At 34.2% G+C, this 18379-nt stretch overlaps 1 protein-coding gene and 1 long non-coding RNA gene across 2 annotated transcripts; both read right to left on the bottom strand.

Annotated features, from left to right (window-relative positions):
- Positions 1-11861: 11861 nt before the first annotated feature.
- LOC122296101 lies at positions 11862-12770 on the bottom strand. Its single transcript, XM_043105529.1, has one exon. The coding sequence runs from the start codon at positions 12768-12770 to the stop codon at positions 11862-11864; it is 909 nt and encodes a 302-aa protein (XP_042961463.1).
- A 2755-nt stretch (positions 12771-15525) lies between these two features.
- On the bottom strand, positions 15526-15921 carry LOC122296035. Its single transcript, XR_006238366.1, has 3 exons — positions 15861-15921; positions 15666-15764; positions 15526-15573 (listed from the first exon to the last, which is right to left on the bottom strand). It is a non-coding gene; the product is annotated as an uncharacterized LOC122296035 (long non-coding RNA).
- Positions 15922-18379: the final 2458 nt, after the last annotated feature.

The raw sequence follows: 18379 nt of genomic DNA, 5'->3' as shown, positions 1-18379 counted from the left end.
GCAAAGTTGTAATTATCTGAAAGTAACTAGCATAAATATTTTTATTCGTTGATAGTCTTTTTTAAAATTCAAACTATGTTTTGTATTTTTCAAAAAATCACGTTTGAGGTAAAGCGTCAAAATAATGATTTTCCTAAAACGAACTTTCTATTTTTTTTTGAGATATTTTATTTATTTTTAATAACTAAACAAACCAAATTTTATTATTAAATTACTTTTAAAGCTATTTAAACACTTTTTACGAAACTAACTCTAAACAAGTTCTGAATGGATTAAGCTACAACAATTAGAACAAACATTATTATATATTACAAAACGTACATATGTATAGAAAGACAGTACTAATATTACAATGATGACACTGCAAACTCTATATACCACAAGACCAAAAAAATCACCTTTCTCCCATTTATTCATATCTTGAATTCTAGCTCTGAATTTACATTTTATCATATTCAATTAAATATTTCCCATGTAGAGTCATTGAGAGGGGTCTGACGCACACATGAGCGGAGTGTAAAGTGACTCTATACTTTATATCATTTAATTAAATATTCTATGTGTTGAACCCACTGATCATTAAAAAAATGTGATCTGGTCCACATAATGTGAGTGAAGTGTTAAAATATGATACAAAAAATAAAACAGAACTGCTACAAGTACCCGCCGCTGGGTACCTGTTGCGGAATCGCTGATGTGGCTTAATGCATTAGCTAATATATTATAAAAAAAAAATGAAATCGATTAACGTCATAGGAAGCCCATTTGAAACCTAGAAAGTGCATAAAACATCCTGTGAGCGCCAAAACCAGAAATTTGCCCAGCAACCACACTTCTCTCTCATCGTCGATTCTGAAAGCCACTACATTGTTCAGGTACTATTTATTCTTCCTCTTCTTTTGCATTTCTTCAAATCCCAGTAGATTTTTGAATAAACGCTTTTGAATGTTGAGTCTTCTATCAGATTTGTTCCTCCTCCCCTCAAGATCGGCATTTTCTTTCCTCGTCCACCTCTACCACATGCTTCTCTAACCCTTTTTCCAAATATTCAATTTTTTTTTTTTTATAATTTTGAAAACAATTCATCTGCTTCGTGAAAACATTTGGTCTATTTTCTTCTTATTTTAGATTTCATTTTTTTTCCTGTTGGTCTAGGTGTTTATTGATGATAGTTTTCATACAATGTATATCTTACATCGAAATGCATCTCACTTTCTTGTGAGTTTCTCGAGATTGGAAATCTATTCCGTGTACCTGTTGAAACTTAGAAATAATGGATTTTTTTTTTTCTTGACAGCCAAACATAGTATCAACTTGAAATTTCTATTGTGAACATTGCGCTACTTAGGATGTAATTTATTTGAAAAAATGGGTTGTTCAGTGCGTGGGATTAGACAAATGTACTTAACCTCTTAGAGGTGCTTTCTTGTTATTTTTTCGGGTGTATGTTTTGGTGACAGAGTCGTTGCTAATCTTGGTATTGTTGGGATATATGTTCTTTTACTATTTCAGCACGATCACAAAGATACACTCCAAAAACATAAAAAGGAAAAAAAAGAAGAGAAGCTAGACTCGTTATTTTTTTCATTTTGCTGGGTTGCCATGTTTTCTTTTGTCGTTTGTATTGTTGGGATAATGCTTGTCTAGGATGTGAAAAGCTGGAAGTTCTCCAATTTATAATGATTGTAATGCTAAAAACAATTTGATGGTATTTTTAATCTGCTAATAATCAGCTATGTTATGTAACCTATGTTCAAGCTTTACCAACCTTGAGATTGACCACTTCGTTTGCAAATATGAGGGTTAGACTCATATCTAGATTCTCCCTCCCAGGACCCTGATTTTTTCCAGCCAAATGAAAAGAATGAAGCTTGGTATGTTTTAGGGTCAAATCCTGCTTGGAAAAGAGAAAAAGAGAATATAATTTATAACAATGATTAAAATAAGTTATTGTTTCATGTACTTACGTAGAGCCATAAAGTTTTTATTTTTTTTTATTTTTTATTTTTTTATTTTATTTTATCTATCAGATAAAGACTCATGGCTTGGTTTTTTGCCCCATAGTTGTGTTAGTTGGATGGCAGAGCCATATGATTTTAGTGTTAATGTTATCAATTTTCTGGTGTATGTTTTGGTGACAGAGTTGTTGCTAATCTTGGTATTGGCTATCAGCTATGTCTTTGACTGGTCTGGTTGTGTTGTATTCAGATTAGGTAGAATAATGAAATATGTTTTTTCTTTTAATCTATCAGATAAAGACTCATCGTTTAGTTTTAAGCACACAAATGAATTATCAGATAGAGACTTATCTAAATGTGCATAACAAATTTGTGCAGCTCATATTGCCAATTCCATTTGTAAATTAAGCACACAAATGAATTATCTATTTGCAAAATTTAATTACTTTTGTGGGAGTAGATCAATTAATTGGTATTATTTCAATTTAATTTAAGTATGACTAAATTGCCCTTCTATAGTTCAGTTGTGTTTATTTTAGAGTTTTTCATTAAAGATGTAGTACTTGTAAGGCAAGTTTTATCTACTTTTGTGAAATTATACAGTTCATATCTTCTCATTATGGAAAAAGGGGAAGAACACTTATCTCGGCTAATACCATCTAGCTCAAATCTCCCAACCACGGTGTATTATATTTTTTATAAATTTGTTGGACTATGTTGGCTTGATATCCATGGATTTCCACATGAATAACTTGTGTAATAACATGTTAGGGCATGCCATCAACTTCTCTAAGTTTTAGAAATTACATGCACATGCACGGTTACTATGGAGAACTTCCTACGTGGTCACCAGCTCTAATGCAACAGCCAGATGGCTACCAATGTCCATGCAATATTCAAGAGGTGATACAATTGTATTCTTAAATTTTTGTAAATTTTTGGTTTTCCTTTAAAGATTAATGTCATATGTTTTTTAAATATTTTTCTTCTTCTTCTAGCATAATGATGGTTACCAAACTCATGTTATGACTACTGGATCTGTCGCAAGCGAAAGAGGTGATATAGAAGAAACACCCAATTGTAGGGAAACTGAGTTCCCATCTACCTCCGTTAGAATTGAAGAAAGCAACAAAGATAAACCAGATTCTATGGAAACTGAGGATGGAATTGGCGAGACAGCTCAGTTAGATGATGAAGTTGGTGGTGACACGATTGAAGAGCCCAAGTCGAAGATGGAGTTTAACTTCTTTGAAAAAGTAATGACTTATTATAAGCAGTATGCTAAGAATATTGGGTTTGGGGTGATGACAAGAAGGACTGAGAAGGGAGATGATAGGACTGTCAGATATGCCACCCTCGGTTGTGCCCGGGGTGGGAAAGCTTGTAATAGGACGTTGAATGTCACCAGGCCACGTCCGACAGGAAAGACAGAGTGTAAGGCGAAGATTAATGTCTTCAAAGTTGACGGAAAGTTAGTTGACAACAGTTAATAACATTCATAACCACGGCTTTAGTCCAAAAAAATCATGCTTCTTTCGATGTAATCGACAAGTTAGTGACTCCGTAAAAAGAGTCTTAGATACAAATGATCTAGCTGGTATCCAAATGAATAAGAGCTTTGGATCTCTTGTCATTGGCGCGGGAGGTTTTGAAAACCTCCCGTTTTTGGAAAAAGATTGTCGGAATTACATCGATAAGACAAAACATCTACGACTTGGCACTGGTGGTGCTGGAGCACTTCGGGAATATTTTTTACGGATGCAATACAAGAATCCTGGGTTCTTTGTGTCGATGAATTTAGATAACAACGGGAGGTTGAAGAATGTCTTTTGGGCAGACCCCTGTAGTAGGGCAGCCTATGAAGATTTCGGTGATGTGGTTACATTCGACATCACATATCTGACGAATAGATATGAGATGCCATTTGCACTATTTGTTGGTGTAAACCACCACGACCAGTCAATTCTTTTGGGAGCAGGATTGATATCCAGTGAGGATACGGCAACGTTTATGTGGTTATTCAAGACTTGGTTACAGTGCATGGATGATATAGCTCCTAGAGCTATTATCACAGATCAGGACAGAGCAATGAAAAATGCTATTGCTATTGTCTTCCCAAAAAGTCGACATCAATTTTGTTTGTGGCATAAACTGAAAGAAGTCCCTGAAAAGCTTTCCTCCTATTCTGCCTATAAAAGTGGGATCAAGAGTGCCTTGATGAAATGTGTGTATGATACCCAAAATGTTGAAGAGTTTGAAAGCTTTTGGGAGCAGTTAATCACCACTTACAACTTGGAGGAGAATGCTTGGCTGCAAAGTTTATACACTAAGCGTGAGCATTGGGTACCGGCATTCTTGAAAGATTCATTTTGGGCGGGGATGAGTACAACGTAGCGGAGCGAGAGCATGAATGCTTTTTTTGATGGTTATGTTCACGCTAAGACAAACTTGAAAGAGTTTGTCGACCAGTTTGACAACGCATTGAAGAAAAAAATTGAGAATGAAAATAGCTCTGACTTTCACTCATTCAGCGTCATTATTCCCTGCATATGTAGATCTCTGATTGAAAAGAAGTTTCAAGAATTATACACGAATGCAAAATTTAGGGAAGTTCAGCGAGAACTGCAATGTCTTATTGATTTGGCTCCAGAGTTACTTAAGAGAGATGATGGTGTAAAGACGTATCTTGTAGAGGATAAAGTTCATGTGGAAGACTTCACTAAGCTAGTTACATATTCAGTGGACTTTAGTGATGTGGATACAGCTGCAAAGTGTTCGTGTGGGCTATTTTAGATGAGGGGTATATTGTGAATGCATATTTTGGCTGTATTTAAATGTAATGGTATAAAAGTTTTGCCAAATCAGTATATTTTAGACAGATGGAGGAAGGACATTAAGAGGAGGTACACGTTAATCGACAGCAGCTATGACTTAGGGGGTTAGCGAGTAAATGCTAACAGATATTCAATAGAGTAGTCTGTTATAAGATGATTACTCACGCAGCGGGTTCAAAAAAACATACTGAGGATGCAACACAGAAGTTGCATGCAAAGATTGAGTTATATAGTGAGAACCAAGAACCTCCATCTAGAACATGCACGGGTTCTAATGTTATTCCTTCGATACCAAAGATAGCTATATGTGCGGGTTCACAGAAAGTACTTAGTCCGCTAGTAGTAAGAGGGAAAGACAGACCACCATCTCTGAGGAGAGCATCGATAATGGAAAAAGAGCTGCGGAAAGTTAAAGCGAAGGCGAAGAATGCAACAGTCAAGGAAAAACGTAAACATGTACTTCAATAAGCTAGTTAACAATAAATATAGTATATTATGCGGTTTTATAAGTTATTAATGCATACTTGATTCAATGTGCTTTGTTACTTATATATTTTAAAGAGATGGAGGAGATACACCATTGCCGAACATGTGCAGGAATTTATTTGGCCCGTCAAAGGAAGATATATCCAATGTTGGATTGATGCAGGTATAAAAATTTCCTAATATAGATATTTTTATGTGTGGTTATTGCTGGACTGTCCAATTGAATTTTTATGTTTGTGATGTTATTACCAGCCTATTGAAGACAGTCCAGTTGTTGACATTAGTGGAACCCAGCGCCAAGAATCAATGATCAGGAGTCAAGAAAGCGTAATATTTCAGAATTTTATTCTTAGTCTAATATTGACATTACACTAAGATTTGCATAATACTCATTGCAGATGCTATTTGGGTTGGATGGATCACAACCGGTTGCGGTGGATGGATCACAACTGGTGCAACCTCAGTGACTTTTAACTTCAAATATTGGTAAAGTGGTTATTCAAGCTCATAACGGAGATGTTTTGGTAATTATTAGTAGTAAAATTGGGGTGAGAAAGTAATTAAATAACACATTATTTCTCTTAAGAATAATTATCAAAATCTGGATTTTTTTTTGTAGGTACTGGAAAATGTTTTTTGCAAATCTATCTTTGTTGGTCAGCGTGCTCTCCATTCATGTGTCGATGTACAGCTTGGCTGTGTAGGGCCAAAGCATTGATTTTGTTTGTGGCATGAGGTGTATGTAATGACATTAAAAATGGGAGTTGAATGAAGTATACCTTGTATGTGAAACATTTCTCCGAAAGTAGTGATGAAAATGCAAAATTTTTAATGTTATTTGATACTAAGTAAATGATGGAAGAAATTATGGTGCAGGCATATTTTTGTATATTTTGTTACTAAGTAAATGATGGAAATAATTATATTGATTATAATTTTTGTATGTGTTTATACTAAGTAAATGATGGAAATAATTATAGTGATTATATATTTTGTATGTTTTGATATTAAGTAAGTGATGGAAATTTACACATAGTGATTATAAGCAGGTTTGAATTGAGAAATTTTTACTTGGTGTTATTATGTGTTGAATTGAGAAATACAATCACGTTCAAAGAAAAGAGGAAAAATGCCTACTTCTGATGATGTTTTCGATGATCTTAAAAGGTCAAGTCAAAATAGCCTCATTTATTGATATATATTGATTGACAGAATGATTTTTATTCATTATGTTCTTTGAAATTCTGCTCCTCTTACATGTGATCATTCTAGGATCTAATTGATTAACCTGGTAAATAGAGTAGAATTTTGAATTTATCTCTTTTTTTCTTGACTTTCTATAGTGGAAGTTAAATTTGTATATTAAGTGACTATCAAACTGATTTTCTAGTCCTGTTATATGCACCTGGAGTTTTATGAGTACACTGTCAATTAAAGGCTCTGTGAAGCCATGCTTGGTTCTTTATTAAATTAGCCAAGTTCAACTCAAAGTTAGGTCCATATATTTTGTGCCTCAAGCCAAAGTCAAAATAGCCTCAAGTCAAAGTTAGGTCCATGAGCCATAATGGAAGTCTAAATATAGCCAAGTTCCCTTCCTCTCCCTGACACCAAAATCATAGAAACAGATACTTCATAACAGGTACTTCCATAACAGGTACTTCATTTCCTAGACAAACGGAAATACAATACAAAATTAAGATGGTTCCAGTCCTGTTAGCTAGCTGCAATCTACATGGTTGACAAGTAAGACTAACTAGTAAATAACATTACATAACCACAGCAGCCACAGGTCTCTAACACTAATATGAAATTACCTATGTACTATCAAGTAATATGCTACAACAAATGCAAAAGTCTAAAACACACGGATTAATGTGCGTGAATGTCTTATTTCAGCTTCACGTACAACAACCACCAACTCCTTCAGTAACTCCTCATTTCTATTGGACAGTACTAAATTTATCTCATCTGCTCTTTTACGCAACTCAATAATGATGTTTTCAATATTGTTGAGTATTTTCTTCAGCTCTTTCTCCTTTCTTAATAGTTCATTGTGAGTTTTTAGACGATCTGACATCTTGTATTCATCCCCCTCTACCCACTTGAAATACTTACAATATGGAAATCCCTGTGAATGAATACAAATTTTTTGCAAAAATGTTAGATGAATGTAATATTAATAATTTAACTAAATATGAATATATTTACCTCTTTGTTGTACTTTGGACAATTGAAGAAGGGTCGGCCTAGATTTTTTTTTTGTATTTAAGTATCTCAGTTGGGCTTTAATCTCATAAAAGCATAATGGATGACCCAGAGTTCATTTGGCAAAAGAGGTAGAGGACGTCGTTGTGGATGATGACATATTCTTATATTAATCCAATGCCACTAAAAATTTGGTCAGAAAAATAGAACACTGATTAATTGTTAAAATAATAAAATTCTGAATCCTTTCTAAGTAATTGTTTAACTTTCGATAAAGTCAGAAGACTATCTAGTAGATGATCAAGCAATAAAGTATATTATAGTACTCATACATCCAACAATAAAATTAACTTAAAAGCATGCCAAATTACAGTGCATGAGGTCATGCATTTTAAAGTAAGTTATGTTACTAAAGTCAGAAAACTATCTGGTAGATGATCAAGCAATAACTTGTATTATAGTACTCATACATCCAACAATAAAATTAACTTAAAAGCATGCCAAATTACAGTGCATGAGGTCATGCATTTTAAAGTAAATTATGTTGCTAAAGTCAGAAGACTATCTGGTAGATGATCAAGCAATAAAGTATATTATAGTACTCAGTGGACTGTAGTAGTTTGAGAGCAGTATGCATATTTTCCCCAAATTGATCTCAACCTTGAAAATAACTCAAGAAATTAAAACATATAAAAAATAAAGAATTTTATTTAATATACTTAATTCCAAATCAGTTTCAATTTTTATGCAATTGTATATTTCCAATTGTATATTTTGGGCATTTGGGCATTTCGAACTCTATTGTTCAATAAACACTACAAATATAAGAGATTTCGGGTTAGGGTTTCCAATTTTCAAAATCAGTTACAATTTTTATGCTTGTATATTTTGGGCATTTCGACATTTCCAAATCTATTGTAACTGATTCACTACAAATATAAGAGAACTATTTTCCAAGAGTTCGAATATGAGAACAATATGGGAAAAGTAACCTCTCTTCGTGGTCTTCTGTGGGGTAACTTGATGTCGAACCCTAATCTGTTCCGTGGGTAGCCGAAAGTGAGTGCTTCATTTCAACCCAGAAATAGATGAGGGAAATATTAGAAGAAGATAAAGCCAATTTTAGAAGGGAGAAGAAGGAGATGAAATGGATTACCTGTGTTCAATCCGTAGCTGTGCCCTAATCTCATCTGAAGAGGGAAAGGATGAAGGAGAAATTTTGAAGGGGGGAAAGGCAACGAAGAAGGTCTATTGATGAAGGAGAACTGCTACTGTTGCGCACCGTTTCGTTAATTCCTATCTACGTGGACGTGTGTACGCGGCGTGTCCCCTTCGGCATGTGCAAACAGTATTTTTCAAAATAAAATCTATCACTTCTTATTAACTTGAAATTTTTAGACAAGTGATGATATATATATATATATATATATATATATAATTGACGTGGTGGAAATAAATTTGTAAGTAACATTAATGCATAATAGATATTGTATAACTTATTTTCTGTATTGAATTTTCAAAAATGACAAAGACAATCATTTTTAAAAATTTTCACAATTTTATTTTAAATTAAGGGATTTGTATGAAATAATAATATTTGTATAACGATTTTATAAGTTATTTTTATTGAAATAACTCATTTTTTTTATAAATATTTTTCATTAAAATAAAGTTAAAAAATGACGTGACCTTTTCATGTCCCTTCGTCTCCATCTCATGTAATGTTATACAATTCAAACAAGTAACTTCAGTTGGATCTTGATACATCCCTTTTAGGGAGGAAACTTTCGGAGTTGACGGGCCGGCCTACTACCGATGGCTTTATCCGCACGCCTTTTGGTCAAAGAAACATTTATTTGTTGGGAAATATTCGACGGACATTAGATAAAATCAATTTAACAAATTAATATAATTTAATATAATTTATCAGATTATAAAATTATTTTTATTATAAAATAAATATAATATATTGATAAAATTAAGTGAGTTTATAAAGTTGTTTTATATTATTCTTTTATAAATATAATGACACTCTGATTTATTTTGCTCCTTAGTGAATATGACCAGGGAGCATGGATTGATCCCAAGTTTTAACATCGACCAGCCCTCCCCAATTCATAAACATTAACCACTCAAACAAAAGGGCAAATAATTCAAAAACCAAAAGGAAATGTTTGAAAATTACAAATAGCTGTAAGAGCATGTCGAAGGTTGTGGTGGGTAATATAGCTTTTAATTTTAGAATTTTTAGTTGTAGAGATTAAGTGATAAGCTTTATTATTAAAAAATTATTTATTATTTAGTAACCATATGTCTAAAGTAATTTCAAACATGTTATATTTATTTGAAAATAATATAATTTTTTTTTAAAGATAAAGACGACATAAGTCATTTGATTTTGAAAAATTAGTGATTCAGTTATCAAATACATCTAGAGGGTGTGAATATATATTTTCAAAATTCGTTCGATTATTTAAAATCAATAATCAATCATTCAACCAATCAATAAATCAATAATAGGAAATAATCAACACGAAGATTTTGGTCACGAAATAGAAAGTCATTTGAAGAAAATCTTCAAAATCTAAAATTAATTCGGGTGTAAGTCATTACCTAAAATCTGCCATATAAATTTTATTTGCTATAACTAATTTAGAAACACTTATTACAAGATCATTGAAATAACTAAATCTAAATTATAACACCACGAGTATTACACTCAATCTCTACACCCTGACAACTCTTGACCATCGACATTTCTATAGTTTCACCACAAGCACCAACTAGATCTTTGTACTCAGGCAACTCCAAAAGTTCTTCCGGCTAAAGAACATGTCCACACCAATGGACTCAACAATACTCGAACATGGGCATAATATGATGAAGGTCTATTTATCAAGAGATAATCGATCTTCAAAGCACAATGAATTTCTTTAGAATATTCTCTTAAGAATACAATGAATACGGAAACTCTAGCCTCTCTCCCCAACCTAGAATTCATGCATGTCATTTTATATTCACGTAGGGCTTGAGTACACTACTTAGAGATTCCAAACCCTAATAAAAGGTCTTGAGATTTTCACTCGAGCGAACTTTGTGTCCAATTTTATAGTCATGACATTGTAGAGCACTTCTAACCCCATAAATGTTGGAATCGGAAGAACATTAATTTATAAATAATTGAGTTAGCTTTCAAACAACACCAATATCATCTCAATCAGATATGGTGATAAAAAAAAAAAATTATGACTAATTTACTTTGAATAGGTCACTCACATCAAATCTTGCGAATTTATAATCTTTTGACCCCATCAAAATTTGAAAATAAAGATTCTTGTGAAACATAAATTTATAGATAATTGAGTTATCTTTCTAACGACATCAATATCACCTTAATCAGATATGAGAATCAAAAGTTTTGACCGATTTACTCCAACTAAGTCGATCTCATAATATCTTGCGAATTTGTAATCTTTACACTTTTTGATCCAATTGTAATGTAGACTCAACATATTTACAACTCAAAAATTGCTATAACCACCAAAAAAAAAAAAAAAAAAAAAAAACTAATGCTTCAAACTTATACGACTTCATATAATACTTTAAATTTACTTTACAATAAAAATAGTTTTACAATTTAACATACCACATCAAATTACGTTAGTTTGTAGATTTATTTGTGTATGATCATTTTTGTGTCTAAAATATTTCTCTTCCAACTCAAATGGACTAAGTTCTATCATAAGAACATGCTAACATATTATTTTTATAGTTAAAAATTTCTTTAAAATTATAACCAAATCCTTTATAGAAATCAAATCTTAAGGAAAACATTCTAATAGAATTTTTAGTAAATGCAATGAAATAAAAAATAAAAAAAATCCTTTCAATGATGCATAAGTGAAATTAATAACAATAAAAGTACTATCAATATTCATAGGCAAAGGGCAAAGTTATAATTATCTGAAAGTAACTAGCATAAATATTTTTGCTCATTGAAAGTCTTTTTTAAAATTCGAACTATATTTTGTATTTGTCAAAAAATCATGTTTGAAGAAAATAAGATGAACTTTCTATTTTTTTGAGATATTTTATTTTTTTTAGTAACTAAACAAACCAAGTTTTATTATTAAATTACTTTTAAAGCTATTTAAACACTTTTTACTAAACTAACTTTAAACAAGTCCTAAATTGATTAAGCTACAACAATTAGAACAAACATTATTATATATTACAAAACGTAAGTATGTATAGAAAGACAGTACTGATATTACAATGACACATTGACACTGCAAACTCTATATACCACAAAACGAAAAAAATCACTGTTCTCCCATTTATTCATAGCAAGCCAATCAAACATAGGGATGTTCAAGGCTCAAGCTGAACATCGATCCTTGGCCTTTAAAGGAACATGCCCTCCAATATGATAGCCTGCAAGGTGATCTGAGAGGGCCGACTTGTCGATGTTTGCATGGTGGTAGGATTTGCAGACGAAGTAGATCACTGTCTGAAGCACAAGCCCGAACACGAGCAACATGAAAAGCAAGACCAAGCATATAATCCCATAGACAGACCTACTCACCACCCCTAATGATCCACTCCTCACAACAAGCATCTGAAATGATATTTGTATGGCTAAATGACAGAGACCAAGCAGTAAGAATACGAAGGTGGCTACCCACATCTTCCCCTTTAGCAGTGCCCTGCTCTTTCTCAGGGCATGAAACCCGCATATGTCTTCCAACACGGTCACAACGTTGGCTAATTGCCAAACTATGGACAAATATACAAAACCCACCACGAAAAAGACCAAAAGAACATAAAGTAGAGAGAACAACTTGGTGTTGATTAAAATGAGGAAAGTTGAGATCACAAACAAGATCAAAGCAGCAACTATGATGTATGCGAAGTAGGCAAGGAAAGTACATAGGAAGGTGAGCATAAGCCGTTTCCAAACCTTAGGGACAACGCTCATGACCTTCTTGAACGTTACTTCATGGCCGGTGTAGATGCAAGCGATGGTGTAAACCACGGCGGAGGTGGAGAGGAGGGAGAAGATAAGGGAGAAGATGAGGTAGGCAGCTTTGAAGAGGCATGAACTTAAAGTGATCTCTTTGGATATGAGGAGCTCGGAGACTTCCATTTGAGCCAAAAAGATGAAAGATAGAGGGAGGACTAAGGACAAGCTGATCTGGCTGAAGATTTTCCTCCATGAAGAGATTATCTTGAAGGCTTCTCTGCAGACACCAAAGAAGCCAAGATATTGCATGTCTTCTTGCTCCATATCCATTATAATTAATTCCTTTCTTTGAATGGAGTTCTTGTTGGAGAGAACAGAGGTGAAGATAAGAAGAAAATTTATATGGGAATAATTTGGCGATGGATTAGGAAGAGAATTGCGATCTTGGGGGAAGGTATATATGAATTTAATGTGGACTTTTTCTCATGCATATACAAAGTTATCTATAATCCTAGTTTTCAAACAAACCAGGAAAAGTCAAGACATTCATATTAATGCAGGAAAGAGACAAGTAAATATAAATACTACATGGTGATCAAAAACTCCATGACCATTATCTGATCAAGAGTGACGCTTCAGTATCTTTGAATGTACCCCACAAGTTTTGTTTTTTTGTGTCTTTATAAGCATGAACCACACAATTTCTTAACATCAGTATGCATGCACTTAGATAACACCGGTTTAAATTAGTGTCCCTTCGATTAGTGCAGAACTACTAGTGCATATTTATATATATATAAGGTTTTCTCAAAATTATGGACTGAATAATAATTAATGGGTTAGTTCAATTTACAGAAGATCAGCATCATTTTTATCCATTTTTTAGTGTGAAGAATAGTTCAGAATAAGCTCAAAGTAGTGATAAAATTTAGAGCCAAGAGCACAAGAAAAAGAAAAAGTCAAAAGGGCACTATATAGTAAAAAATTAAAGAAAGAAAAAAATGAAATGAAATTCAGGGGACGAATGCATCAGAGCCCAAAGAATCGATCAAAAGTACTAACATATCAAGATGCAATATTAAATTCACAAAATATAAAACTTAAATACAATAATCTCTCATCATGGAATCTCTCAAAAATTTCTTCCAAACAAAATAAATTAAATACTGGCAAAATTCCTATTACTCAAACTAATTTACTTATGCCACCTGATACTAATCTCACATTTATTTTACAATCTTGTCATGTGCCATTTATTTCAAATTAGCACAACCATCAACTATGTACCAATACCACATGGGAAAGATGGCACAGAAGCCCTCGTGGGAAGATCAGACGAATTAGATCATCACTGTTAGAACGACAAGGACAAACTACCACTATAACCCATGGGAGAGCTTGTAACCAAATTAAAACAAAATCTCATGCCTCGAGGTTTTGATACGCAATATAATATCATATCAGAGTACTAGACAGATAAATATCATATAATTATATAACAATTTCAATCTTCATATTCACAATTTATGTAGTAGAGGAAGAGACTACAGAAACTACTCATGTCTACACCAGTCATAATAAAATGTCAAATTTCAAAGTTCGATGTGGAAACTAGTGCAAAAAATAATTGAGGTTGTTTTCATAACAAAATATGAAGGACTTTTACAGAATCAACCTCAGTCAATTTTAAGCAAAGTTTAGTATAAGAGTACTACTTACCTAGATCACTCTTTAACTTCTTTGAATCTTTTTAACAATAAAGGCAAGTAGATATCAATTGTCACCTATAAAGCGGGCACGTAACTTGAAATTTATGTAAACCTCTAATTAAGCATGTAATCTCTAATTAAAATCCTCAATATATACATGCATAAAGTCTAAAATCATCGTGACCACAAATTTGCTTTAACTTCAAAATATTGACGTTAAAACTATAAACCAATCAAACTTTGATTGATGATCGACATCCTGACAATTATCATCACAAAACTCTAACCTTCGTTGGTCTGAATTCTCATAAATCCATATTCTCCGATAAGTCCATAACACCATGGTCAAATCACTACAAGAAAAGCGGACTTTTGTGACTAAAATTTAATAATCAAAATAACTATTTTTTACAGTTTTCGTAGGAAATAGTCCTTTTAGTCACAAAAATTTTGTCACAAAAGTCCACTTCTCTTGTAGTGAATTCAAAGTGCATAACCCGTAAAATATGAGAGAGAGAGAGAGAGAGAGAGAGAGAGAGAGAGAGAGAGAGAGAGAGAGAGAGAGAGAGAGAGGTTTGAGGTGGTGCAACTTCAGACTGGCCCTTACAATCCCTGATCCCATGCATGGGGTGGTTTACGTGAAGGGTGCATTGCAAAAAACAATGACAATAAAGCAAAAGTAAACAAGAAATAATTAGGGGTGAGCTCCGATTCCGACTTTTGTCGGAATCGAAATCGAGCTCCGATTCTGATTCCGACTGGAATCGGAGTCCGCCTCTGATCGGAAGTCGGAATTCCGACTCCCGATCGGAATTCCGACTTCCGATGAGTCGGAATTCCGAATTCCGATCTGTGCTGGAATTCCAAATTCCGACTTCTTTAGTATGATAGGTTTTATCTTATTTTAAATTTAATTATATACTAATTTATGTATTAGTTTAATGTGATTAATCAAAAAGTAAATTTTAACTTGAAATAATATTAATTTAAATTTATGATTAATTTACTAATTAATCAGACTTGCATTATGAGAGATATAGTACTTATATATATATATAGATATCTGTGTGTGTGTGTGTATATATATAGGCGGCTCATGATCTAGCTAGCTCCCTTCGCATTTTCGGCTCATGAGTTTTATTACATACAAATGAATTTGCATACCGATCTGCGTATTAATATTATTATCTTACAATTCAAAATTTAGATTGATATAATTTTCATAAAAAGTCTGACTATATATTTCCTTTATAGCTAGCTAGGAGCTAATTATACATAATTCAGAAGATCATAAACAATGAATAATAGAAATAACAGCCGAGTTCAAAGTTTGATTAAACAGTCCATAAGAACAAACATTTTGATTCAACCAAAAAAGAAACATCATTTGCAGCATCGTAGTTGGTCATTTGAAGTACCTGAAATTAAGATAAAAAGGAATTCAATCAATAAATGTAACCAAATATTGATTCAGATAATTGAAACGGAATTAAAAGTAAAATTTAATTACCATTAATACCAAGGACGGAATAAGTTAATTCTGATATCAACTTATCTTTATCCATACTCCATCAGTCATCAGCAACTATACTGGGGTTCACAATTACATCTGTGAAATGATAAAAAAATATAAATTAAATAAATTAGTATAATCATAAAAACAATTAAAATAATCAATAATAAAAAAAAAGTAAAATATGGTTACCATCTTCAAGCCTATAGCTCTCATCGTCAATGCCAATGCTATCTAGTCCAAGGGGTGTATCACTGATCCAGTTCTGTGTGCAAACGAGGGCCTCCACAGTTGACGGTGACAAAGAACTCCGGAAAGCATCCAACACTCGACCTCCAGTGCTAAACGCCGACTCAGATGCAACCGTCGTAATAGAAATGGCTAGCACATCTCGGGCAATACGGGAAAGGACTAGATACTTGACGGAATTAGCCTTCCACCAAATGCATATCTCAAATGCAGGACTAGGTGCCTCGACCTCTTCCATAAAATACCGTTCAACCTCTGAAGTACACCCCATAATATTCTTCGATGCAACAAGCTGATGATACTCATTCATGATGTCGTAATTCCTACAGCGTCGAGCCAATGCACCTACTGGGCTAAAGTCATCAGAGGGAGGTGTCGGAGTCACGTGTGAGGTACCCGCTGAAGATGAAGGCTGTCCACTATTTTTGTAATGGAAGTACAAGTCATCGAGATCAGTTTTAAACGATGTAACAAACGATGCAGCCTTCATTGCCCCAGGGACGGAATTTGCCCAATATTCTATCACGGCCAACTTGAATCGGGGGTCAAGGATCACAGCCACAAAGAGTAATCTATTTATCTTCTCAACTTGCCCCCAATATTTATTATATTTGGACAGCATCCTCTAAGCCATACCAGATAGAAGTCCGCTAGGGTCATCACAACCATCTTCCAAGTGGTGGTGTAGTGTCGAGATCTGACTGAACCACAAGTTTGCAGTCGTGTATGCGGATCCAGATATTTTCATTGTAATATCATAAAAAATCTGTAAAAATGTGACAAAAAATCCTACACTCGTCCAATCATGTGTGTCCGGATGACCGAGCCCCTTTCCGGCAGGCTCCAGCAAAGCATACTTAAGGCCCCCATCTTCCACCTTCACCCGCTCAAATACTTTCTGGTACCTCTGTGCCACATCTAACATCATATATGTAGAGTTCTATCGAGTGGGAACGTCCAAGCACAGCGTCCGTGAATGTTTTATCCCAAGTTGTTCTTCTATTGCCCTGAATTTTTTCAGCCGTTGGGGAGAAGCCCTCACATACCGCACAATGTTGCGGACTTTTGTAATGGAATCATCAATCTCTTTTAAGCCCTCAGTCACAATCAGGTTGATTATGTGAGCACAACAACGAACATGGATAAACTCATGGTCCCGGATGACATCATCTCTCACTCTCGTATTCCGCTTGAACCATTCAATTGCAGTATCATTGGCACTAGCATTGTCAACTGTAATGCACAAAACTTTCTGAATTCCCCAATCTTTCAAGCAATCATCCATTGCCGCCCCAATTGATGCACCCTTATGATCACTGATTTCTTTGAATTCAATAATCCGTTTTTTTAAAATCCATGAACTGTCAATGTAGTGTGCTGTAATACACATGTATGAAACATTCTGTATAGACGTCCATGTGTCAGTCGTAAATGAGACTCTCTGGCCAGTCCTCACAAACATTTGCCTCATCTCAGCCTTCTCTTTTAAATGCCTTTTCATACAATCCCGCATCACTGTATACCGTGACGACATTGGGAATCGTGGCTCAATGAACTTGACAAACTTTCGGAACCCTCTTTTTTCAACTGTCATAAAAGGCATCTCATCTTCAATGATCATCTCGGCAAGCGCATCTCTCAACAACTTCTCACTGTATTGAGGGATGGTCATTTTCTTAACTTGCGTACCATCAGTCGCAGTAGAAGTTTCATAACTCAGCGTTGTCTGATCTTTGGCCGCCAATCCCTTCGCTATCTTATACCTCTGGCAACCATTTAGATGTGATATCAATCTAGTAGTGCCTTGTTTCTTTGAATGACATCCAACTTCTTGGCCACAATGGTTGCACACCGCGTGCGGTTCCGAGGGATCACCATCAACCTTGGTGAAATGTTCCCACGTCCACGATCTTTTTTTATTTGATCGTGGATGTGGTGGCTTGGCACTCGTGGATGGAGGTGGTACATCCGGCTCATCCCCAATACCCATCTCAGCCTCCTCATTAAATGTATCTTCATCTTCTATATTTACCGGCATTGGGAATCGACTACTTGCACATGAAGTTTGTGTTCTGGAAGAGGGTCTCGATCTCGGTGCTGGGGACGGCATTGTGGCATCTTGATCCTGTTCTGGGGTCCCATATGGTTCTTCCTCCATAGCTTCAAATCTGTCACATATATAGAAAACCAAATTAATAACCATGGTTTATCGTCTTACATTCAGATACCCAAAAAAACCATGCTGCCAAGTGACATAGAAGCCAAAAATGAATGAAGAATTGTGAGAAAGAATGAAGAATGAAACTCTATAGAATGAAGAATGAAGAATGAAGATACATCAAATTGGTGTGTATATATACATATATATATATATATTCAACATTCATATTAATCTTAATTTTTTTTTAAATTTTTATATATACTTTACGCCCAATGCTCATTGGTACAGAGCCAAAAATGGT

The sequence above is a fragment of the Carya illinoinensis genome, chromosome 15 (genome assembly GCF_018687715.1).
Source record: "Carya illinoinensis cultivar Pawnee chromosome 15, C.illinoinensisPawnee_v1, whole genome shotgun sequence".
Taxonomy (NCBI): domain Eukaryota; kingdom Viridiplantae; phylum Streptophyta; class Magnoliopsida; order Fagales; family Juglandaceae; genus Carya; species Carya illinoinensis.
The sequence above is the reverse complement of the archived record's forward strand: the minus strand, read 5'-3'. Positions and strand labels throughout refer to the sequence as shown.

Bases quoted from the DNA above. Each gene is read 5' to 3' on its own strand.
- LOC122296101 (XM_043105529.1), bottom strand. From the start codon at position 12,770: ATGGAGCAAGAAGACATGCAATATCTTGGCTTCTTTGGTGTCTGCAGA.